Raw genomic sequence first — 26,940 nt, forward strand, 5'->3', positions numbered from 1 at the left:
ACTGGATTCCCTGTGTTGCAGGCTCTTATCTGTATCACTGTACATGTTCTGGTCTAATCTAGTTTTGTAAGGTAGAATTGAGGTCATGATAGTGGGGGGAAGGAAGCACAAAAGAACTAGAGGAAAGTTGTGTGTTTCATTGGTGTTATACTGCGCCCTCTGTAGGGGGATGTCCAATTGTCTACAGATGGGCATTGTGTCTCCACTCCATGCCCCCCTCCCATTCACCTTGGGTATGATTTTGTTCTGGGTCTTAGATGCCTGATACATGTTCCCATTGACACCTTATGATCACACAGACTGGTGTGCATCTTCCATGTGGGCTTTGTTGCTTCTCAGCCAGATGGCCTCTTGTTTCTCAAGCCTTGAAGACTCTAGATGCTATCCATATCTTTTGATAGCCGGGCGCCATCAGCTTTCTTTACCACATTTGCTTATGCACCCATTTTGTCTTCAGCGATTGTGGCCAGACCAGACTTTATAAGTTTACTTCTCTCTGTTCCATATGTCCTTTCTGTAAATACTAATTCCCTCATATATCAGACTTTAGGTCTCATGTTCCAGCTTCATCTCTTTTATAATATTTCTTAGACCCTAGACCTGGCAATCTACTTTTGAAAAATCAGCCATTGATAAGACTATGGAGCGTAGTTCTAACCTTACACACACTCAGGGCTTCATGAATTGTGATCTGCTCCTTGGTAACTTTTTAAAACGGTGGTTATTTCATAAAAATTGAAGTTTCTGTTCTGAAGGAAACCATAGTTCTTCATAGTTAAAATAAAAGATAGACCGTCTCTTGACTATTGTGTTGTTTTGTAATGTATTTATTAGATAGCATGGTTACATAGGTAATATAGGCAATACATTCTCTTTCAAGCAATACCTGTGCACTTGGCATAAAAATGTCAATGTTTTCCTTTGTTCATCTTTGTTCCTTCAGCTCCTGTGTTGCAGGTTCAGGATACAACACTCCAAATGCTTTTCTATGCACACAGATGTATGTGTAATACATTAATTGGTTCATATTCTATGAATTTCACTTACCATGACTTTAATATCAGTACAACTCAAAAATTCACTGCTGTCAAGTCTACGGTGGCTCATGGAAACCTTTTCAGTACAACTACACCTGCTTTACTGGTTTCATTAAACTATTTAAAACATGCAAAGAAGTATTCTTGGACATACGAATTTTTCTTTGGACTAAATATCTAGAATGGGAATTTGTGAGTCAAAGGCCATGTGTACTTAAAATGCTGATACCCAAATCAAATTCACTGCCATGGAGTCAATTCTGACTCAGGATGCTACCCTTTAGGACAGGGTAGGACATCCCCTGTGGATTTCTGAGATTGTAACTCTTTTTGGGAGTAGAAAGCCTTGACTTTCTCCTGAGGAGTGACTAGTGATTTTGAACTGCCAGCCTTGTGGATCGCAACCTAATGCATAACTACTACGCCAAAATGTTGATAAATATTGTTAAATAGCCTAGTTTAAATTCCCACCAGCAACATAGAGCTGCCATCTAGTCTAAACTGGATCTTATGAGACTTTTCATTCTTGCCAGTATGATACTGCATATTGAAGTGGAGTTATTTTTGAGGCTATTTAAATCTTAGCTTCTGATTTGGATAGTGTGGCCATTTTTGTTTAAAGTTCCTATTTATTGAGTTTCTAATGTCAGATTCCTACAGAAATTCTTTGTTTTCATCACTAAGTCTGTACATTAAAATTGATCATATAGCTATAATATAAATCACCTATGCTATAACATAATAAAGTTGGTAAATTGGCAAACAGTGACCAGATATCTTTTTCTCTTCTGGAAAATCTGTTGAGTGTCATTTGGATTCTGGCTGCTGACTTTTCTAGGTGGCTGTGGCACGTCCTTTGTTGATGACACTGCACTTCTCTCCCACCTCTGTCCCTTTTGGTGATGGTTAATTTTTCTTGCCGACTATCAGAACTTAAGGCATGGAATTTGTGACTTGCAAGTATTTCAAATATATTTACATATTGGAGAATTATTACTTTTGAGAAATCAATTTGCCTTAGTTACAAAATAGTTAAGAACATCTGTAAAGATCAATTCTTTATAACCAGAACACTTAACTTTATTTTTCTCTCTCTCTTTGATAGTGTGGAGAATGCCAAATGAGAGAATCTCCCACCCTAGTCAAGCTCAGGACCAAGACTGTGTGCAAAGTCACTATGTCAGTGATGGTGAAGAGATGGTCATCAAGCAAGAAACTGGTGTGCCAGATACAGAGGCGGAGAAAAGCCTCACCTCTGGCTCCTCCAGTAATGGATGGTCCACTTTGTCAGAACCGTGGACATTGGAACTTCCAAGGAAAGGCATGTTCATGGGAAGTTCCAAAGAGAGGATACAGATCGACAGGCGACAGATCCAGGCAGTGGATCCGAGTGCTCAGGCCCTTGAACTGCAGGGCCTGGGTGTGGATGTCTATGATCAAGAAGTGCTGGAGCAGGGTGTTCTTCAGCAGGTAGATTATGTTGTCCATGAAGCCAGCCGTGCAGCGCAGCTTGCTGATGCAGAGAAACAGTATCAGTCAGTCCTGGATGATCGAAAGTGAGTTTGTATGCTGTACATAACACCTCTGCTTTAGAGACTTTGAGAATGTAAAAGATAGAAACTTAGGAAGTTTGTAAAATTTCTTATTCAGGTTGATACAAGTCGATAAAAGTAGTCATCAGCTTTGAATTTGAACATGCCCCCTTTCTCACCGGCGCGACTGCGTAGCACAGGTCTGTGTAGCTCATGAAGAGCCTGTGTCTTCCATAATGCCTAAGGAGAAGTGCTGTACCAGCAGTGCCCTGCGACTTGCGGTGTGTGGAACAGTTCTCTGGAGAACTGCAGCTAAAGCTTTGTTGTTCACCACTTGAGATACCAGGAACAGTCTACTGCCTTCAGATTGTTCTTTGCCTGGTGTTTTTCCCCTAGCCTTTTGTCCCTAAACTGAATGTTCAGTCCTTTGGCAGTTCCTTATATTTGAATTTCTAGGAATAAAAAAATATATAGCTGGAAAAAAAGAGCTCTCTCCTTCCCCTGTTTTCCATTCTAATTTTCAAACGAAAGATGAAGTTCTGTGGAGATAGTTGAGGCTGAAATTATATCATTTATAATATAGACTAAAAATGAGTTTGAGCTCTGTTGAGCATAACACATTGATGGGGATGGGGAGAGGCTTTGAATCTAGGCTAAAGTAGGCTTAGGAGATGCAAGAAGAGGACATGGAGGATTGAATATGTGTGTCAGTTACCCACATTGCTCCCTCATTGAGTAATTCCAGAGCCAGTCATTTGATGTGGTTCTTCCTGTTCCCCAATGTGTTCTTTTGGACTTGTAAGTAGCAGGTATCCTTGCGTAGTTGTGGTTACCATCAGGTGTGTTTGCACCCTGTAACATGTTCCTTTTTACAGATGTCTCAGATAACGCGTGCTATAGTCACAAGGCTGATAGTGTCAGACAGATGGTTACGCGGTGTCTTTGATAGCCAGTGACTCTCATGGAAAACAAATTTCATTCTGAGATTCACATAGGACACAAACAGAAAATTGCCTAAGTGTCAGGAAGATTGGGTTTGTATTTTGAAAATTAGAAACTAGAATTCTGTTTTTATTTTAAGAGTACGGTTCCCCCACTATACTGAAGTAGAGCATTCCTAAGAAACCATTTGTAAGATGAAATGGTGTAAAGAAATAAAGCAGTTGCCATTAATTTATATAGGAAAAAGTATTAAGTGTTCCTTGACTCAAAATAACCTCTCAAATCCCATGCCAAATAATATGCAAAACCTAAAACAAGAGTGCCATGCCTGGTTCACTGAGAACACTTTAGAGCTGTGGCAACTTGACGCTGAGACGCTGAGTATGGTTCCTGGGGAAGGAAGAAGTTGGGCAATTCCATTCCCGCTGCTTGACGTGTGCGCCACCACCTTAAAGGCAGCCTCTCTGCAAAGCAAGCAACACTAGTTTCATTTTTCGCCTTTTTCTCCTAAGAGTGAAAGTCTTCAGATTTCCTTTGCTTAATGCAAACAGGTACTGTGAGTCATTCGTAAGAGTGACATAAAGCGGACTTTCGAAAAAGCTGTCAGCGTGTTGATTCTGGTTCCTCAGTGAACCTACGTAGGCTTCCTAAGACCGTAAGTCTTCATGGTGGCAGTTAGCTTCATCTTTCTTCTGCAGCGCGGCCAGTGAGTTCAGTGTCCGCTTTGTGGTTGGTTAGCAGTCTAATGCTTACCTGAAAGTGCTCACAGGAAAGTGGGAGACACCTGTAATTTATTATTGGCCCCCCCACTACCACCCCCTTTTACCACAAAAATAGTGCTGTGGTCAATAAATCTTCCATTTGTATGAAATAAAATATCCCAGATAGCTAATTTGTTTAAACATTTGTCGGGCTTTCAAAACTTCATATGAAAGGACAATTTATTTCACATTGTTCTAGTGCAGTCAGTGTCTAGTAAATAAAGCACTTAAAAATGATTGAATCAGTTTACAAATGAAAGTGAACTGATTTAAGTCAGCCAGATGAAAGAAAAACACCAGAAGTCAATCCTAAACCTGTGATGACTCTTCAAGTTATAGTTTAGCCAATACGAATGTGCATTCTGGTTGAGTTTCTCTTATCTTTTCGTTAATTAAAAGAAAAAAATTGTTTTTAACATTTGCATTGTGTACTACAAAATGTTTCAGTGGGAACTTGACAACTTCTCTTACTTTTCAGGTCATGTACAGCTTCCCTCAAGCAAGTCAATAAAATTATTGAACAACTTAGCCCTCACGCTTCCACCAGCAGAGACATCAGCAGGAAACTAGATTCTGTAAAACGGCAGAAGTATAATAAGGTAATACAAGTGAACATATTTTGAATTTTAAAAAATCATCTTTTTGGTTCATTTAGTATTTTCAAAGTAGTTCTGTGATGTGAAGCAAATATTTATAATTACACTAGAGAAATGAGTTACTTTTTCCCCCCCAATAGTTTTATGAGCACATAATTTACATATCACACAATTAAATAGTTCAATTTTTTTAATCATATGAAGGGGGATTGTGCAATCACCACCACATCTATCCTAGAGCACCCCCCCAGAATTGAGTAATCACCCCCAAAATGAGCTGTGCATTAGTGATCAGTTCCAGTGTTGCCTCTCCCCTCCTGTGTTCATTGTTTACTATTGACCTCCCTTCCCTCCCTATCACCACCTCCTACTCCTGCATTCCCGATAACACCTTGTATCAGTTATTGTCATTATGCATCCACTCTTGTGCTTCACAGCTGGGAAGCCCCACATTAAACAATGGGGAAAAATCACACATAAGTCACCCTTGTATGTATTTTTCAGCTATACGGACCTGCCCCTGTATGAAAACGAGTTCTTGTTTTGACTTTGCTTGTCTCCCGACTCTCATGAACTTAACTTTTCTTCTTTTAAAAAGCTTTTTATTGTGAATTGAGTGCTCGTTTAAGGGGCAGATGTTCAGCTTCACATCCAACACTTCAGACACGATTTGAGCTCAGCCACGGCAATCTCTTCAGTGTGCCATTGCTAACCCCACTCTTCCCTGTGTTTCCTGTCTCCATTCCTCCTCTCCTAACCCTCAGAACTTCTGAGCTTTGCTCGTGGGTAAATGCTGCCCTTTTGATAACTATACATTGTTGATGATTCTACCACGGATGGTAGACCTAAAGCGTAAGGGCCAGTAATCTCAGGGTGCCGCGTCTCCAAGGTAGTCTCTTCTATATATATGACTTTAAACTTTGTTATACATTTCTCTCCCATTCTGCCCATGACCTTGTAACGTGATCCTTTTTTAGAGCAGTTGGTAGGCATGGCCAGACACCACCTCGTCCTTGTCGTTGCAGGGTTGTGGAGACTGATGTGTTTGTCCTCATTGGTCGTTCATCATTCTGCTTTTCTCGGGAAAGAAGAAACAGTGTTACCTTCCGTGGCTGCTCATGAGCTAGATGCCAGCGGGTGTAGAATATTGTAAACTGTGATATCCCTTGGGACTCGATCGTGCTCCCACAGGGCTAGTGACTCATCCCCTCAAGGAGTTTGGTTATCCATAGGCTTCCTTGCGTCACTCATTTTCCCGTTGGGCTTGCTGACCTTGGAATCAGCTTCTTTATGTTGTATGAACTTGTTTTGGATTTTTCATGCTCAGCTCTTGGTTGCACTGATTACCCGCACTCTGCTTTCTTGTCCTTCCCGGACTTACCGCCGCTGAGCTGAGCTCCTAGGGCTTCCAGTCCTCGCGTAGCCATGTGGGGCCGCATGTGCAGTTGTAGAACGTACCGGGCAGGGAATGTGTCTTCTTAGGTCATCGTTTTAATGAGGTGTAAAACTTTTTTCTTAAAGTAATTTTATACAGGTGTGGATTGGAAACATTTTTAAACATTTTTATTGGCATATAATTTGCCCATTATACAATAATAGTTCAATCATATTAAAAAGTTGTACAATCATCATCACAAGCAATTTTAGAACATTTTCTCTTTTCATGTATTCATTGTTATTAGCTCCCCTCCCCCCCCCAATCTCCCCTGTCATACTCTCAAGAAACTATTAATCCAATTACTATCTTTATAGATTTACCTATTCTGGATTTTATATACTGAAAAACATACACCCCTCCCCCCCAATAAGGCAACAACAACAGTAAAACAGAAAAAAACTTCAATGAAAAAGCAGACAATATTAGAAGCTGAACTTTAAAAGGAGTCAAAAGGGAGATCAGAAGATACGGTGTTCAATCTGCAGTCATAATCTTTCCAGTGCATGATAGCAGGCCTATTCAAATCACTGGCCTTTGGTCAGAGGAGATTCACTAGACTCTCTAGTGACTAGAGGCTTAATCCATGTGTATTTCCCCCTCACTCAAGAAACCTTTGTTTTTTTAACTGAAACATTTTAAAAATGGAGAGCAAATGCTATTACAGACGTGTCCAACATTGTGAGTTTGGAAACCTATTTCAGGATTTATATAATACTTTAAAATATTTTGAAATAGATAGAAATGACTAGTTTTGATCATTTCAGTTCTGCCATCTGAAATGACTAACAGATTCTTTTGCTTGTGATTTATTCATTTTAGCAAGTGGAGTCCGGTCTTTTACAGCTTATGTTGTAGTAGTGGGAGTGTGTTTATAAACATGGTTCACTTTCCACACCTCAGTCCAGCCAACTCCACATTGCAGCCCACATGTTAGAACTGCTTCTGTGCCCTTCCTGAGTCAAAGAGAGGACAGCTGGCCTCATATAGGCACTTGCAGAGACCCTTTCAAGCTTATGGTGGGCTAGGATTTTGAGGGGTAGAGGAGGCCAGATAGGCCGCTCAGTTTCTAGTCAGTGCTCATGGAAGCAGCAGTCCAGAGATCAAACAATGCGCTGAATTGGGCAAATCTGTACAAGACCTCTTTAAAGTATTGAAGAGTCAGGATGTCATTTTGAGGATGGAAGTGAGCTTCACTCAAGCCTTGGTATATTCTAACAGCAGCCATTAGCTTGCCCAGCCTTGCCAACCCCCTCGCCCCCTTTGCTTCTCCCTAATGTTGGATATTGTCTTCCTTATGTCCTATTAATTTTCCTTTCTTATCTTACCCTCCCACACTTGGTAAATTGAAGTCTGTTTCCTTTGGTATAATAACCTTTCTTAATTTGTCTCTATGCGATTGACTAACTTAGCCCAGAATCCTCCAAATCCACCCACGTCATTAGGCGTTTCACAGTGTCATCATCATTCTTTAATGATGCATACTTTTTCATTGTGTTTATATGTCGTAGTTTATTTAACCTTTCTTCCGCTGATAGGCATTTTGATTGTTTTCATCTTCTTGCTATTGTGAATAGTGCTGTGATGAATATGGGCATGCTTATATCTACTTGTGGCTTGTGCTTTGTTTCTTTAGGGTCTATGCTGAGTGGCTGCCACTTGTCTGTCGGTTTGCCATGCTCTGCTGGCTTGTGCTTTGTTTCTTTAGGGTCTATGCTGAGTGGCTGCCACTTGTCTGTCGGTTTGCCATGCTCTGGTGGCTTGTGTTTTGCTGTGATGCTTTAAGCTGTGTCACTGTTAATTCAAATACCAGCTGGTCACCCAAAGTGAAAAGGTTTCAGCAGGTTGTGCTCATGCAGACCCTGTACCTGGACAAAGAGACAGTTGTGCAAACAGTACAAGGGAATACTGCATGGTTTAAAATCAAGCAGGGTGTGTGTGAGGGTCGTATCCTCTCACCATATGTGTTCAGTCTGTATACTGAGTAAATAATCAAGGAAGCTGATTGGATAAAGAAGAATGCAGTATCAGAATTGGAGGAAGGCTTCTTAGCAACCTGTGCTATGTAGATGACACACCTTGCTTGCTGAAAGGGAGGAGAATTTGAAGCACTTGCTGAAGATCAAGATTGTAGCCTTCTGTATGGATTACAACAACATGTAAAGAAAACCAATATCTCACAACTACACTAGTAGGTAACATCACGTTAAATGGAGAAAATATTAAAATTGTCAGGGATTTTGTCTTGCCTGGCCCCACAATCAGTACTCATGGAAGCTGCAGTTGAAATCAAATGATAACATTTTATTGGATCAATCTGTTGCAGAAGACATCTTTAAAGTGTTAAAAAGCAAGGATTGAGGACTAAGCTGCACCTGACTGGTATTTTCAGTTGCCTCATATGTATATGAAAGTTGGGACACTGCGTTCTAGGGGTAATGACTTATTTAATGTGGCTCTTCTAGCCAAAGTGAAGTCTCTAATTTCCACAAAACGACCTTTCCCTGCACGAATCTGGTAAGAAGGTGGGGGAAGAGAGTGCTAGGATTTACCTGTGAGTAATTGTGAACAGTAGTCCGTGGTGTGCCAGCCTGCTGTGTAAAAAGAACCTTCTGAGAAGCAAGAGAAGGGCTTACATTTATCAGCAAGAACCAGCAGTGAAGCATGTCCACTGAACCCAAGATCCCTGCACAGTAAACCTTCTGCAGGACCAGGAGCCAGACCATTGAACAGAGTGGCGGACTTCCCAATCCATGGAGCAGGTAGAGATAAGTGCTTTTGTGCAGGAGGTTGGTTTGAAGAGTGGAGTGCCTCTGGGCACTTAACGTGGGAAGTTGGACTGGCTGACCCACGACAGTGGAGCTGAGTGGGCTGAGGAATACTGGAGTGGGATGCTTCTGAGATGAATGCCTTGTGGCTGAGACTTCTAGCAGTGCTATATGCCCCCTTTGGGCATTTATTAGCAGACCTGAAACTTTATCATATGTCTTGGAAAACAACTACTCTGAGCATTTCTCACTGCCATTGCAACTTGTTAACTTCTTTAATAACCCTTTAATCATGAATTTTGTATGAGTTCTTTGTAGCCATAACAGTGGATATTAGAACCAAGAGAGAGAAAGTAGAGAAGTAGAGCATAGTAGAAGCTAGAGAGGTAAAGCAGAACATTAATGAAACAGCTCAGAATAAGGAAGACCAAAGAAGAGTTGGCGTATTTGAATTGTGTGTTGGTGAAGACTATGGAGGGCAGCATGGGCTGCCAAAAGAGCAAACATGTCTGATTGTCTAGTGAGGTCTCTACCCCAAGCCCTTCTGGCATAGCCTTTGAAGCATGTGTGGCGCTCCTTGAAAGGACAGAGTCTAAGTTTTTTAGTCTTATTAGTCATCTTTTGCTTGTATTGGCAGTTTCTAAAGATTTTAGAAATTTGTCCGTGTCCAATATATCAATGACAAACATTTTTTCCTAGTTTGTGGATTCTCATTTATTCTCTATTTTTCTCTTATTAAAATATTATTTTATTGGAGGCATATATCAGTTGTATCAAATATATTTGTAATATGTTGCCATCATTATTTTCTAAGCATTTGCTTTCTATTTGAGCCCTCTCATTGACTTTTTGATGCATGTAAGTCTTATTTTTAGAGGAGGTTCCAGTCAGTTATTTTATCTTTTGCTGCGATATATTTTTCATTGTATTTGATAGTGTGTTTGTGCCTAGAGTTTTTAAGTTCCTGGTTTTTCATTGATCTTTAGTTCTAGGGTTTATATATTTACCCCATTGTTTTTGTTTATGGAGTGAGGTATGCGTCCTGTTTCATTCTTCTACAAATAGAAATCAAATTTTGCCAGGATCATTTGTTGAAGAGACTATCTCTTCGCCATTTGATTTTTTTTTTGGCACTTTATCAAAGATCACTTGTCTGTAGGAAGGTGTACTAGGGGTTGTACACTGATCATTTTTATTGGTTCCTCCTTTCTCCCCCAGTTCTCCCTACCTTCTCCCTACCCTCATGGCATCGATTCTCTCATTATTGTGCCTGAGGGGTTTATCTATCCTGGATCCTGTGTGTCAAGAGCTCTTACCTGTACCAGTGTATGTGCTCTGATTTGTAAGATAGAACCAGCCAAATTTGTAAGATAAAACTGGGATCATGATAGTGGGGGGATGGAAACATTAAAGAACTAGAGGAAAGTTGTGTGTTTCATTGGTGTTATATAGCGTGCTGGCTGGCTCATCCCTTCCTTGTGACCCTTCTGTGAGGGATGTCCAATTGTCTACAGATTGGCTTTGGGTCTCCATTCCAACCCCCCTCGCTTGCATCAATCTGGTTGTTTGTTTTGGGTCTTCTGATGCATGATATCTGATCCTTGTGATCACAGGTTGGTGTGCTTCTTCCATGTGGGCTTTGTTGCTCCTTGCTAGATTGCCACTTATTTAACTTACTTAAGACCCCAGTCACTACATCTTATAAATAGCTGGGCACCATCAGGTTTCTTTGCCACATTAGTTTATGCACCCATTTTGTCTTGCGCGATCTTGTCGGAAAGGTGAGCATCACAGAATGCCAGGTTATTAGACCAATTCTCGGGATTGCTTATCCTGCTTGGCTTATATAAATAGACATGAAAAAAGGAAGAAAAACCTATGAATAGTTCCAAATCTGTCTGCTGACCCTTATGAATGTTTTCTGATCGAGTCTGATACCAAACCCTGCTTGGCAAGCCAGGCTGTACCAAGCCCTGCTCCCCCAGTCTAAAGTCTATTTTAATAATTTCTCAGGAACTTTGTTGCTTTGATCCCTTTGTTGCTCTGTTGAACTCCCTTTGTGTTATTCCCTGGTTTTTAGGGGGTCAGACTGGGTACAATTCCCACACTGTGGCTTCTGTGCTGGCCCCTGTAGCACTGTGGGTTAGTAAGGGGACATTGTGTCTTGTGATGGGGCCGGCCCTATGGTTCTCTCTATTCATTGACTGCTCCTAGTGGGAAGGTTGTCCTCGAAGCTTGGTGGGGATGCTGTCCACCTCCCCACCCACCATCCCCCAATGTGTCCCGTGTGGTCTGGGCAGACCTGCCACTTTCTCCCGGGCCGCATCTTCAGTGCTGTCCTCTGATGTAGTCGTCTGGGGAGGGGAGTTGATGTAACTGGGACGCATCATTGGGCTTGTTCTGTCCCCTGCCTGTGTGCGAGTTTTTTTTCTTTTAATAATAGCAGTCTCATACTACAATCATTGTCCTTTTGTGATTGACTAATTCCACAATGTTCTTCAGGACTATCCATGCCATGAAGTGCTTCATAGTTTCATCGTCATTCTTTAGCAATATATAATACCATTGTATGTATGTACCAGTTTTCTTACTACTGATGGATATTTATGTTGTTTCATCTTCCTTCTATTGTAAACAGTGTTGTTATGAACATGGGTGTGCATATGTCTGCTTGTGTTATGTCATTTATGTAGGCTATTTGCCCAGCAAAAGGATTGCTGGGTCATATGGAATTTCTAGTCCCCCTTGTGTGAGGTGGCTTTCAAAGTGGCGATATATATGTTTATAGTTACACTCCTAGTGTGTGAAGGCTCCACTTTCTTCATCTCCTCTCCTCTAAAACCAAACTCACTGCCAAGGAGTTGGTACTGACACACAGACCCTATAGAACAGAGTAGAACTGCCCCTGTGTGTTTATGGTACTCATAATGGGAAAAGAAAGGCCCCATGGAGCAGCTGGTGGTTTGGAACTACCAACTTGCAGATTGCGTCCAATGCATACCACTATACCACCAGGACCCCTTACATCTTCTCTGATATTTGTTACTTCCTGCTTTTTTGAACTTTGCTGTCACTGCTAATGTAAGAGGTTATTTCACCGTTTTGATTTACATTTCTCAGATGGCTAGTGATGGTTAGCATTTCTCCATGTTTGTTGCCCATCTGAATGTATTCTTCAATGAACTGTGTGTTCATGTACTTTGCCCACTTTAAATGGGATTATTCATCTTTTCTTATTGAGATGATGTAGTTTTCTATAGGTTTTAGACAATAGTCCCTTGTCGAGTGTGTTGTTCCCCAAATTTTTACCAGTTTGTGGGTTCTCTTTCTACTTTTTTGATGAAGTTGTTTAGTGCACATAAGTGTCTTATTTTTAGTAGTTACCTCTGTTTCTGCTTTTCTGTTACCGCATATACTCGAGTATAAGCCGACCCAAATATCAGCCGAGGCACCTAAGTTTACCACAAAAACTGCACACAAAAAAATGTGCTGAAAAACTTTGCTTATACTCGAGTATATATGGTTTGTTTAGTTGTGTGTTTATGTCTGTGTTAGGGCATTTAAGTTTGTCCCTATGTTTTCATAGTAGATTTTTATAGTTCTTCTATCTGATTGATTTTATATAGTGACCTTACAGGCTGATTTATTTCCAAGAATTTTTTTTGTCGATTGAGGTTTCTATGCATAGGATCATATCATCTGCAAATAGCGAGTGTTCTACTTCTTTGCCTATTTAGATGCCTTTGATTTCTTTTTGTTTCTTAACAGCTCTAACTAAGACTTCCAGCATAATTTTTAATATGAGTGGTGATAAAAGACATTCTTATCTGTTTATTTTGCAAGCGGAATGCTTTAAGTTTCTCCCCATTGAGTGAGATTCTCACCATTGGTTTTATATATATATATATATATATATATATATGACCTTTATTATGTCAAGGATTTTCTCTTCTATTTCTATTTTCTTGAGAATTTTTATCAGGAATGGTTGTTGAAATTTTCCAAATGTGTTTTCTGCATCAATTATAATCAAGTAGTTATTTTCCTTTGTCTTATTTGTATGGAGGATTACATTGCTTTTCTGATGTTGGGTCATCTTTACATACCTGGTATGAATCCCAATTGGCCATGATTAATTTTAAAAATATTGTTTAATTCTATTGGCTTGGATTTTGTTGAGAGTTTTTGTGTATGTTCTTAAGGGATATTGATCTGTAGTATTCTATTCTGGTAATGTCTTTGCCTGGTTTGTGTATCAGGATATATATAGCCTCTTCATAAAATGAGTTTGGGAGTGTTTACTCCTTTATTTTAGAATAGTTTCATAGTTCTGCACCTTTTCTTTTGTTGGGAGTTTAAAATGACCTGGTGTGTTTCTTTTATGGATATTGAATTTTTATATCAGTCTATGTTAATTTAGGTAGATTGTGTGTTTCTAGATATTTTTCCATGTGGCAGTTACGTAACCTGTCAACTTACGAAGGGGTGGAGTCGAGCCTGCCAGTCAGGTTGCAGCTTGATGACCTCATTTGGATCCGCGAAGGAGATAAATAGCTCACTGGAGGCCAGTCACTCTGCTTATTTTCCTGCTGACAAGCCACATGAAGACCCTTGATGGAGCCAGAACCCTGCAACTGGAGAAGCCATATGGAGACCATGCTAATGCTGAGAGTCTTCCACTGCCAGTACATCCACAAGGCTTTCCACCCACTGGTCTGTGATTTCCTGTATTCAGCATCATTGCATCTGTGTGAGTCTATAAAGAGGAATTTATGGACTAGTATTAACATAAAGGGTCATATCGGACTCATGGACTTGATCTGGACTGGGCTGGGATGTTTTCTTAATGTATAATTGCTCTTTGATAAAAAATTCTCTTTTACATATGCATGTCTACGAATTTGTTTCTCTAGTCAATCTGGCTAACACAGTCCATTTCAAATTTGTTGGAGTACAGTCCTTCATAGTATTGTGTTACTAGTTTTTTCATTCAGTTGGTTTTGATGTCATGTCGCCCATTTTATGTCTTATGATATTTGCATCATCTCCATTTTTTAAAATTTATCATTTTTGTTAGTTTTGCTAATTTTTCTAAGAACCAACTTCGTTGTCTTGTTGATTATTTTTTCTGTTTTGCTATTTTCTACTCTGATCTTTATTATTTATTTTCTCGTTGTGGCTGAAGGCATATTTTGCTATTCTTGGTCTAAATGTTGAAGATAGAGGTTAAAGTGTTGATTTTGATGATTTTTTGGTATATGCATTTACTACTCTAAATTGCCCTCTTAGTATTGCTTTTACTGTATCCCAAAAGTTTTGGTATGTTGTACTTTTGTTCTCATTGTATCAATGAATTTTTAAGTTTTATTCCTGGTTTCTTCAACTACTCAGTAGTTTTTAAGCATGGTGTTAAGTTTCCATGGGTTTGGCTTTTTTTCCCCCTTGCTCTTATTGTTGCTGATTTCTAATTTTATAGTGTGGTATGAGAAAATCGTTTGTAATATATCCGTGTTTTAAATACATTAAGGCTTGCTTCATGACCAAATTTATGGTTTCTTCTATATATTCTGGGAAGGATTGTATATTGTGTTTTTTTTTTCAGTTATGTGTTGTGTATATGTCTAAGACAGCGGTTCTCAACCTGTGGGTTGCGACCCCTTTCGGAATTGAAAGACCCTTGCACAGGGGTCACCTAAGACCATCAGAAAACACACAGTTCCGATGGTCTTAGGAACTGAGACACTGCTCCTCTATCTTTCTCTAAGACTGACTGGTCTGCCCACAGGCAGGTGCTCGGCACGAAGACTGTTATCCATGCTACACCATGCTTCAAGACAAAATTTCATTTATTTGTAATTAGAAATAAGTATTTCAGAATATATGATTACATAATTGTGTTTGTGATTAATCACAATGCTTTAATTATGTTCAATTTGTAACAATGGATATATCCTTCATATCAGATATTTACATTACAATTCATAACAGTAGCAAAATTATAGTGATGAAGTAGCAACAAAAATAATTTTATGGTTGGGGGTCACCACAACATGAGGAACTGTATTAAAGGGTTGCAATATTAGGAAAGTTGAGAACCATGGTCTACGAGGTCAAGTTCTTTAATGGTTTTATTTAGTTATTTTGTATCTGTATTGAATTTCTCTCTCGTTCTATACTTCTTCAAAAGTGGTGTATTGAAGTCTCCTGCTATTATCATAGTATTGTATTTGTCTTTCTTCAACTCTAAGAATTTGATTAAGGGGTAGTTCTACCTTGCCCCGTAGGTTCACTGTAAATCAGCATTGACTTGATGGCAGTGAAAGTGATGCTCCAGGGGGATGATTGATAATGTTCTCTAACACAAAATGACAATGATAGCTCTAAGGTGAACCAGAGACATATATAAATCATAGATGCAGAAATGGGGTTTGTGCGTGCACTTAATTCTATCCTCAGTTGATGAACAAGTAGTTCTTATGACATGGCCCTGCTTGATGCTCTCATGAAGACATCACTGTAGATATAGGTGCTGTAGCAAAGTGTGATGAGACTAAATGGTGCCTGGCTATCAGAAAGAGTAGCATCTTGGGTGTTAAAGGCATGTTTTCAATCAACCAGCTGTCGAAATGAAGTGTAAACTAAGTCCACATGAAAGAAGCACACCATCCTATGTGACCCAAGGATTATAAATTATATAGTCCAGATCTAATAAACGAATGATAACAGATTTTAAATTGTCAACACCTGGTTTGTAGAAGGCTATGGAGGACAGTGGAAGCCCCAAATCTATTTTCAGGGTCCCCACATGGATTAAGCCTCATGAAAATAATAATAATACATAACTTCTCAAGGGTCCCTGAGGGTGGGAGCATGAGGGAAGGAGTAAAAAAAAATTAGGTTTTGATACCAAGGGCTCAAGTGGAAAGAAAATTATTTTGAAAAGTATGATGGCGACAAATGTATGGATGTTCTTGTCATAATGGATGAATGGATTGTTATAAGAGCTGTGAGAGCCCCCAAAATATGATTTTAAAAAAAGAAACACCCCCCTCCCCCCAGAAAAAGAACCAAGGTTTAGGGAAAAAGTAGATATATTTCTATGACTGTTACCTCTGACAAACATTTGGAAGAAAGAAAAATAAACCTAAAACTTGTGAGTTTCCGGATGCTAGACAGATCTACTCAAGTATTTTATTAACATATTGGTTTCAAAGAATCAAGCTCTGTGGTAAGGCCGGATTTACAATGTTGGAACACTTGGTTGCTAATTGAAAGTCGGTGGTTTGAACCTACCAGCCACTCCACAGGAGAAAGACGAGGCAGGCTTCTCCTGTGGACATTTACAGCTTGGAAGCCCTGGGGGCCATTGTGCTGTGTCACTGGCCTCAGAGCCACCATTTGTCAGTGTGTCCTGCTGCAGTGGCCTGTGGGTTGCTGAAAGCTAATGTCACTGATGTTTCAAATGCCAGCCGGGCAGTGGAGGTCTTCAATGACTTAACAACTGGTTTGCTGCCCTAAAGACCATTTTAAGTATAAAAAATGGTATATCGAAATGTAGTTTATTTTTTCATACAGTTAATATTAAATCTGAACAACAAAAGAAGTACACAAAACTAGATCATATTATGAGACTTTTAAAATATTAATGAAAAATATTAAATACCTGACAAAATACAATTAAACTATTTTTTCCAGTGACAGATTGTTTTTATATTTAAAAACAAAACCAACCTCCCCCCAAAACTATTATTTATTTTTAAAATATCTATTTGCAGTGTCCACATCTGGATGAAGCCTACCGTGAATCCCCTTTGATCATATTTGAGGAATGTGAATAGTCCTAATGTTAGATTGAGAGCTTTGTAAAGTTAATTATGGCAGACATAGTTAGGTTAACATGTAATATTTTAACATTTGATTTCCCTTTTTAAAAAATGCTCTGGTTTATTTGTTTTTTAAGTGGAGGGGGGATAAATTGGTGTCCAATTTTACCAACACTGTATGTTAAAGAGACTGTTTTTATCCCCACTGAATGGACTTTGACTCCTTGTCCAATGTATCACCAAATCCATTCTGATTCGTACCAACTATGCAGAGCAGAGTCAAACCGCTCCCTAGGGTTTCCCTGGCTTAACTCTTTACAGGACCAGACAACTTCATCTTTCTTTTTAGAACCATTGGTGAGTTTGAACAACTGACCTTATAATGAAGAACCTCAAGGTCAGCAGTTCAAAACCACCAGTGGCTCCAAAGGAAAGATGAGATTTTTCTACTCCTGTAAAGAGTTACACTTTCAAAAACCACAGGAACAGTTCTACCCTGTCCTATAGGGTTGCCAATCAAGCAGAATTAACTTGATGGTAGTGAGGGTTTTGAGTTAGTCTCTTATGATAAAGTAGTGTTTTGTAATTTCATTGTATTTTGTGTTTCCAGTTGTTAGTTCCTAAGTATTTTATAGATTTGGGGGTGATTGTAAATGTCATTGTCTTCGTTTGTTTTCAGTGTAATTTTGTTAGTGTAGAAAAAGCCAGTTGATTTTGTTCGTTGATCTTCTACCCTGCCATGTTAGGTTTTATCACTTTCACTAGTTTTCTTGTGGAATCTTTAGAATCTTCCGAGACTGCAAATAGTTTTGCTTCTTCCTTTCTAATTTTGATACTTCTTATTCCCCTTTCTTCTCCTAGTGCTCTTGCTAGGACTTTGAGTGCAACGTTGAATAAGACGGTTAATAATGAGTATCCTTGTTTTTCTTCTCTCTCAAACTAGTGGCTTTGTCAGGTAACTTTTGGACTGCTGACTCCAAGACCAGCCACTCTTCGGGAGGAAAACGAAGCTGTCTGCTCCCAGAAAGCTTTGGAAACCGTATAGCATCCCTATGAGTTAAAAACTCTCACTGTCAGGGGGTTGGTTGGTTTGTGTCTGCTTGTTTGAGCTGTTTTGCTTTCCCCCTTACTTTTAATGGCAACTTTTCTGGGTAAAGAAATCTTGGTTGGCATTTTTCCCTTCAGTATTTTATATATTTTATTTCATTGTTTTCTGGCTTCTAGAGTTTCTAAGGAGATGTCCATGTTGATTCTTTTGAAAGTCTCTTGTGTTTTATGTTTTTTGTCTTCTACTTTCAGAATACTTTTTTAAAATTGATTTTCAAGAATTTTATTAGCATGTGGCACACAATCTGTTTGGTTTTTTTTTTTTTTTGTCTCTTCTAAGTGGAGTTTGTGTAACTTGTATTTCCAAATACTTTCTTCTCTGTTCAGAACTGAGAAATTCTTTTTGATTATTTTTTGGGAAATAGTTCTTGTGCCTTTGTTGTCATTGTGCTCTGGAGTTGCAGTAATTCTAATGTTTGATTTAGTGATTGAATCCCATTTTTCCTTTTGAGATTATTTTTACTTTCTTTGTTATTTTTTCCCTGGAGATTTGATAAATTCAGTTATTTTGTCTTCTAGTTCATTTATTCTGTCTTCTGTTTTTATTGTTGAAAACTTCCCTTGATTTTCTAAATCAACTTTTATTTTCAGTTCCTGTAGTTGTCTTTGTCTTTTTGGTGTTTTCATTTTCCATGTTGACTCTGGTTTTGTTCTTCTATTTGCTTCTTGCTCTTCTTTAGTTTGTTTTCAGTGTGCTTTTTGCTTTCTTTAAGCTTACTTAGCAGTGTAGTCTGTAATAATTCTTTTTTTAAAATTAAAATATCATTTTATTAGGGGCTGTTACAGCAATCCATACATCAATTGTATCAAGCATATTTGTACATTCCATCATTATTTTCTAAACATTTACTTTCTATTGAGTCCTTAGTATCAGCTTCTCTTCCCCCCGCCCACCCCATTCTCATGAACTCTTGATAAATTATAAATGATTATTTTTATTATCTTACAGTGACCACTGTCTCCCTTCTGGTTATGTGATCGCAATGGTGCCTTCTTCATTATCGATACTACCATTCCTGTTCCTGGATTTGGTGTGTCATGAGCTCTTTATTTCTTATCTGAACCTGTGCACATGCTCTAGTATAGCCCACAGAGAAAGGCAGAATTAGGGGCATGATAGTGGGGGTAGGGTGGGTGAGGAAACCTCAAGGAACCAGAGGGATATTGTGGGCTTCGTTGGTGCTATACCGTGCTCTGGTTGACTCATCCCTTCCTTGTGTCCCTTCTGTGAGGGGATGTCCCATTGTCTACAGATGGATTTTTGGGTCTCTGCTCCGACCCTCCTTGTTCTCAACAATATGTTTTTTTCATTTGTTTGGGGTCTTCTGATGCCTGTTACCTGATCCCTTCGACACCTCATGATCATTTGCCACAACCTGGTGTGCTTCTTCCATGGGGGCTTGTTGCTTCTATGCTAGATGACCGCTTGTTTAACTTCAAGCCTGTAAGACCCCAGACGCTCTACCTATTGATAGCCGGGCACCATCCACTTATGATTATGATCAATTCTTTAAATTATTGTGCCTTCCTTAGTTCATGTTTTGTTTTTGACTGGCCCTCCTGTTCTTGATTTTTGTTTTACTATTTTTTGTAAACCTTTTTGTTAAATTTTACATATGTTCTGGTTTTTGTTGGAAATGTTGACTATGCTCTAGGGGCACAGTGGCCAAGTGCCCATTGGCAACTAAGAAGCTGGGGTACTAATTAACCGCCCCGAGGGTAAAGTTAGACAAGACAAGCTTCCTCTGCCAGGATATACAATCCCCAAACACATGGGGGCAGCTCTTCTTAGTCCACTAGGATTGTTCTCGCTGCCATGCCATCTAGTTCTAGTTGATACCGTCCTGGTGACTTTATAGGACAGAGTAGAACTTCCCCTGTGGGTTTCCATGACAGTCACTTTGTACAAGAATAGAAAGTCTTTCTTCTGAAAGCGGCTGGTGCTTTCAAACTGCTAACCTTGTGGTTAGCAGCCTTATATGTAACCTACTGCTGCAACAGGAGTCATACCAGGTTGCTATGAATCAAAATTTACCCAATGGCAGGGAATGGCATCTTTTGAGAATTACTAGAGGGAATTCTTATCCTTTGGACTTTTTTCACTGTTGATTTAGGAGTTATGGATGCTTTCTCTCTGACATTCAGTATGCATGCATAGGGGAGGGGTTTAACTGGTCACAAGCACTGACATAATTGATGGGGCTAAACTTTCCTGTGGTTAAGGAGGCTGACTCTGTTCTTTCCCTCATGGTGGATGCTCCTGCATAGGGTCACCGAATGGTATGCTGCTGTAGGACATTTCCGTTTATGCTGACCTGTCAATCTGAAGTACTCCCTTTGCCCTGCTGTACGTGCTCTTCCAGTCCTGTGCTTGCCTGTCTTGGGCTGCAGTGAGGTTCGCCAGCACTCTTTTGCAGTGCTCCTGTCTCCCTTTGCCCCTTTCTAGTTGTGTGGCCCGAGAACTTCCACGGCTAGTTAATATTCCTTTAAACAAATTGGGCTACAATTTCCTTCCTCAGATTACTGCCTTTTCTGTGCTCCCTGTTTGGGGTGTTACCTAGTCAGAATGGCTGCAAGGAGCGAGCACTCTTGATGTCAGGGGATTGGTTCTCCCAGTTTCTGTGCCATCCCTGCTTCTCTTAGCTGCCATCCAGAAAGTTCTCTGATCTCAGTCTGGGCTTGCTGTTATTCAGTGTTCAGTAAGTAGGAAGTTGGAAGAGAAAACAGGAGCTTCCGTTCACACTGCCATCCTGTTCTGCCCCTTATTCTACCCCAAAGCAAACTCACTGCTATCAAGTTGGTTTTAACCCAAAGCACTTCTGAGACTGAATCTTTACAGCAATAGACAGCTTCATTTTTTCCTCAGAGTGGCTGGTGGTTTGAACTGCCAACTGTGTGATTAGCAGTGCCACACGTAGTCCACAGCATTATGCTGTTGATTGAAGTGTTTAAGTTTTTAATGGTTCCTTTTATTTAGTAATGATTTCATTGCTGTTGTCTATATTTGGTTTTTGCCATTTAAGGAACAACAGCTAAAGAAGATCACAGCAAAACAAAAACATCTTGAAACCACCCTTGAAAGAGCAGAGGTACAAGTTGAAATAGAGTCTGTCAGCGTGGAGGAAGATGCAGGTAAGGAATCTTTGACCCGTTGTACTGTTCTCTTGAATTGATGCCTCGACTGAGTGGAGAGGATTTTGTTCAGCCTTTGCTGGATTTTGTGGAAAATGCATCTCTTGGCCTTTACTGTCAAAACAGGGAAATTTCATCCTCCATACCTGCAAAACCAAATCTGTTAAGTCATATGGGTTTTTAGAGAACGAAAGTAAAACTTTTTACTTAGCTCATTAGAGGCTTCTGTTGTAAATTTTATTTTATACTTAATAAATTGGAAATTTAGTATGTTTTATGTATTTAAGTTGGTAACAAAACAACATCTTGATTGAATTGTGTACATCTTCATTAAATTGAAAGCTCAGAATCATCAATTAGCTTCCATATAATTGTTTTTATATATCTTTATAAAATATTTTTCAGGCTTTTCAAGCATCAATTTTTTTTAAAAATGCCATCTTTATATGAAACTAATAATCTATAACTTATCAAGGGTTCATGAGGGAGGGAGGGCGGAGGAGGAATGGAGCTTAATGAGCTGATATCAAGGGCTCAAGTAGAAAAAATGTTTTGAAATGATGATGGCAGCATACATGCAAATGTGCTTGTCACAATGGATGAATGTTGTATGGATTGTGATAAGAGATGTAAGAGCCCCCGATAAAAGTATTTAATAAAAAACGCCATCTTTATTTGGGCTAGACAGGGCCATACAGTCTTCCTTGAATGGTCATTTTCTGGAAAACTTTTTGGGAAACTATGTGGCTGTGGAGCTAAATAACTATGCTGTTATTTCCTATGTGTAGACAGAGAGAACAGAGATTATCTACAGCTACTCAGTCATTTGCTGCTTGAAATTCAAGCCTTCTTAGCATTTAAGATCTTCAAGCAAATATCTTCTACTAGCTCCATAAGTTTGCTATCGTAAGATGAGAAAATTTTAACGAATTTATTGAGGCAATAGAAAAAAGATTAGGTGTGCTTTTAATGTTCAGGCTAAGAATTGGCTAGGCCTACAGCTAGTGCTTCCTGCTGCTTGGCTCCATTTCCCTTATTGGAGAGAGTTTTTGTTTTCTATTGTTCACCTCAGGTTGCCACTTTGGTCAGTCTTTGCCTAGAGCTAGTCATTTCTCCAGATCCAGACTCACCTCTTCACCCGTGCAGCCCGACACTTCCTGTGCCCTCTCTCTCCTGGTTTTCTGACTACGTCTGTTCATTTATTTCTGGTCAGCTCTTCTGGCCATATTTTCAATGTTATGTCTGTGGGGATTGTTTAGTGGAGCCCTCTTCTTGAGTCTCTCCCTGAATAATCCCATCTACTTACCGTAGCAGTTATAGCCACCAATGTAATGCCAAACTAACCAACTGCCACCAAGTTGGTTCCTACTCAGAGAGACCCTTTATAGGGTTTCCAAGGCCGTGAATCTCTATGGGCGCAGACAACGTCATCTCTCTCCCATGGAGTGGCTTTCGGGTGGTCTGCCCACCTTATAATGAACAGTTCACCACTTACCCTGCAGCACTACCAGAATTACAGTATCTAACAAGCCTGTAGGTTTCTGACCATGACCTTTTTTCTTAACGCCTGGGTCTTATTGTACATGTGTCTATCTAGGCATTTGCAAACCCTTCAAACGCTTGGCTTCTCTTGCCACCTTTCTTCCAATGATTTTCCCCCTTCATTGGTACCCTGAACCCTATCTGAGATAGTTATAGAACCTAGTATTTAAGAATCCCGACTTGTGGACTCAGCTCTACTTTTCCTAGGTGTGGATTTTGGCTATGAACGTTAACCTCTGTCATTCTGTTTTGTGCCCATGAAATAGGCATGAGTAGCTGACTTTTCACTTTCTGCTCACTTGGTTCCTTGAGCTTTCTATCTCCCCCCCCGCCCCCATTCCCTACATGGTGAGCCATTCCATGAGATTGTTGTGAAGATTATCAACGGGGAATTCTTTCTAGTGTTAGATCCATTGAGGATAAATGGAAGAAGAAAAAACAAAGAAACGTTGTGAAAATTGGCTTTGACCTCTTTCACCTGGGATGAGAGTGTGAGATGAGACAAGTGTGCTTACTGTCAAACATTTTACTGGATGTTCTTAACCAGTGTAGTATTGGAAGAAAAGTCACTAGGATTCAGAAAATAAGACCATCAATATTTACAGATAATATGATTATTATGTAGAAGAGTCAATGGATATTCCATTGGTAGTATTGCGTGACTATAACATAACATCAGTATATAAAAATCCGTTGTATTTCCATATAACTAAAAATATTTAATTTAATAAAGATGCCAATGCCCGCAAAAATTTATACCTAAGAGAGATGTTAAGAAAAGGAAAAACCTTAACCAAAAAAGAAGTAATTTTATGTACTATTTCTACACTAAAGGCTGTAAAATAGCACCAAGAAATTAAAGAAGACCTAAATAAATGGAGAGGAACATTATGATCATTGATTTGAAGATTCAGTATAGTTACGATGTCAGTTCTGCTGCCTATCATTTCATTGCAATTTCAATAAAAAATTTTGGGATTTGGAAGAGACTAGGTTGAGCTAGAATATTTGAGAGCAGATTCTAAAATTTACATGGAAATGCATTGAGCCAAGAATAGCCAATGCAGTCCTAAAGAACAAGATGTCAAGACTCATTATTAAGCTCTAATAAATTAAAATTGTGCAGTTTGGGCACAAAGATAGATTAATGAGGCAGAATAAAGAGCTCAGCAGAGAGCCATCCATATATGAACATTTGATTTATGGCAAGAGGCAGGTCAGTGAAGTGAAGGAGAATAGTGTTTTCAATAAGTGGTGCTAGTTGAAACTATGAAAATAATGGATTTTGACTCCTTGCACCATATGCAAAAATTCTAAATGAATTGTATATCCAAGAGTGAATAGTAAAACAAAGCTTTTAAAATATGACATTAAAAACACTTTTATGATCTTGGGCTAGATAAAGACTTCGTAAACAGGACACAAAAATGCTCACTATAAAGGAATAAACCTATTAAATGGACTACATATGACTAAGAATGTTGGTGTCAAAAGATAGTGTTAAGAGAATGAACAGGCAGGCTATCGTTACGGAGAAAATACGTGTAGTGTATGTATCAGTCAGGACACTTGTATCTAGAATGGGTAAAAACTCTTAGAAATCATTTTTTATAAGAAGATAGACAAAGAGAAAAGTAGATACAATACTGAAGTATTTTCTTTATGAAAGAAAATATCCCAAAGATGGAACCTACTGGTTGACCAGCATTCAAAGCATTTAAGTTTATTAGTCATCAGAGAAGTGCATAAAGCCACAGTGTGATTCCACTGCACATACACCACAAGAGCACAGATGACGTGAAACATATGTGGAGCGGCTAGAACTCTTCAACGCTGATGCAACTGAAAATTAACAAACCACTTTAGAAAACAATTTACAGTATATGTTAAACTAAAGGTTAACTAGCTCATATAATGTTATCCATATATTCTCACAGTATATTCATAGGAACACTGTTCTCAGTAGTTAAAACCTGGAAATTGCCCAAGTGCCTATCAGTAGTAGAGTGGGGAAATTGTGGTACATTCATATAATAGAATACTAGCAACAGTGAGAAGACATAAACTACAGTTACATTCAACAAGTAAAAAATATCAAAAGCTTCTGTAAAAGAAGCTAAACATGAAGTGTTCAGATATTTCCATTTTTAAAATTTCAAAGGTAGGTTACACTTAAAATGTTTGGGCAGCATAGTCATGACTCTTGGGGTGAGGTGATAAGTGGAAGGGGACACCACAGGCACCTGGAGTTGCTGGTGATTTCTATTTCTTGATGTGGGTGCTGGTATGTGGGTATGTTTTCTCTGATGACTCATTAGCTGTACATTTATGATTTGTGCACTTTGATGGATTCATGAAAATCTGGTTGCAGCATTATTAGTATACAAGAATCTGATATTTTAGAATATGAATTCTTTGTCATTAAGCTATTAGTTCCTTTGGTATTTTTGTGATATGGTAAAGTAACTTTGCCAGAGATTAATCCCCACTAATGAAACTGATACTGCACCAGGTTTATACTTATTAGGGCATAATTTCCCTATTTGTCTAAAACAGTGAGGCCGGTTAGGCTGTTCTTCAGTGATGGAAGTACTACATGTTGATGTTCTGTAGCTGCAGTATGAACACATAGCTGTTACGGACCTGAAATGTAGGCAATAGAAATGAGGAACTGAATTTTAAATTTGAGTTTATATAGCTACATGTACTGTTAACTCCCATATTGAGAGTTAATGTTTATATTTCCTATTTAGGTGCATGTGTGTGTACTTTCACCTTTTAAAATCAGGTCCATTTGAATGCTAGTATTTGCAATGATGTGAAAATTTGGGAGAGTGTATCTGCATAGGCTATTCCACCTTGGTAAAGGAGCCATCACTAAATAAGTCTGTCTTTGGATGCACAGGGGAGGATATTAAAATGGCATATCTTGCTGAAAGGGTATTGGAAAATCTGAACAGGATTATTTTGAAAATAACACAGTCTATCCTGTAATAAATTGCACTCTACTTTCCATATCTATTATGTTCTGGTACATTAATGATTTAAAGGAAAAATTTTATGTGGGATAAGAAATGAACTGCTAACCACACAGTCAGTTCAACTCCCCCCTTCCCCCCCCCAGCTACTTCTCAAGAGGAAGATGAGATTGCTAAAGACTTACAGTCTCAGAAACCCTATCTAGGGTTGCTATGGGTTGGAATTGACTCCATGGCAGTAGGTTTGTTTTGTTTGTTTGTTTTTGATATGTATATATTGAAAGGAGCCCTTCTGGTGCAGTGGTTAAGTGCTCACTGCTGTCTTGAAGATGTGGTCAGACTCACCCCTCACTGTAGAAGAAAGCTCTCCAGTCTGCTTTTGTAAAGATTTAAAGCCTTGGAACCCCTATGAGCAGTTCTGCTTTGTCCATAGTGATGCTATAAGTTGGAATTGTTGCTACAGCAATGGGTTTACTGTGTACTGAATAACTGACTCTCTGCTCATGTGGTGTTGTTCTTGCAGAGCCAGGACCATCCTGCCTGGGGAGCATGCTGATGCCTGCTCAGGAGACTGCCTGGGAGGAGCTCATCCGCACGGGACAGATGACACCTTTTGGTACCCATATCCCTCAGAAGTTGGAGAAGAAACCTAGAAAACTAATGCTCAATGAAGTATCAGGCTTTGAAAAGTATTTGGCAGATCAAGCAAAACTGTCTTTTGAAAGAAAGAAGGTTTGTAATAAAAGAGCAACGAGAAAAGCTCAAGTGTCAGCTACTTCTGAGTTGAATCAAACACTAAATGAAAACAAGAGAAGAAAAATTCTCTCAAAAACAGATAAGCGCTTGAAAAGGCATATCAAGAAACTTCAGAAGAGGGCTCTTCAGTTCCAAGGGAAAGTAGGATTGCCACAGGGGAAAAACTCACTAGAAGCAGATAAGCAGGGGGAAGAAGGAGCCTCCCAGAGTGACGAGTCTGATTTTGTACCCAAGGAAGAGGAGAAGGAAGAAGTGGCTGAGTCCGACCTGTCTGAAAGTGTTGATTATGAATTGAAACCTCTGCTCAGGGGTCGGAAACAGCAGAAAAAAGTCACAGTGCAGGAGATTGATGAACAATTTTCACCAAGTTCTGAAGAAGAAATTGAAGCAGCAGGAGGAAGTGGGGGAGGTCGTAAAACAGTGAGATGTCGAGATGACGGAGATGAAGATTATTTTAAGCAGCGCTTAAGGTCAGTCTGCAAAGATTGCAAACAGATTGAAAGATGGAAGTACTTGTTTTGTCTCAGGCAG

General features: G+C 39.3%; 1 protein-coding gene across 4 annotated transcripts in view; it reads left to right on the forward strand.

The window, feature by feature from the left end:
* The window catches only part of ERCC6 (ERCC excision repair 6, chromatin remodeling factor), a 112,182-nt gene that overhangs the window by 4,501 nt on the left and 80,741 nt on the right, over window positions 1-26,940 (forward strand). For all 4 annotated transcript variants that reach the window (XM_075564170.1, XM_075564173.1, XM_075564171.1 and 1 more), the window contains exons 2-5: window positions 2,143-2,593; window positions 4,751-4,871; window positions 21,025-21,133; window positions 26,177-26,879. In XM_075564170.1, coding sequence (XP_075420285.1) covers window positions 2,143-2,593; window positions 4,751-4,871; window positions 21,025-21,133; window positions 26,177-26,879 — 1,384 coding nt within the window. The remainder of the gene's footprint in view (window positions 1-2,142; window positions 2,594-4,750; window positions 4,872-21,024; window positions 21,134-26,176; window positions 26,880-26,940) is intronic.

This window comes from Tenrec ecaudatus, chromosome 12, assembly GCF_050624435.1.
Source record: "Tenrec ecaudatus isolate mTenEca1 chromosome 12, mTenEca1.hap1, whole genome shotgun sequence".
Classification (NCBI taxonomy): domain Eukaryota; kingdom Metazoa; phylum Chordata; class Mammalia; order Afrosoricida; family Tenrecidae; genus Tenrec; species Tenrec ecaudatus.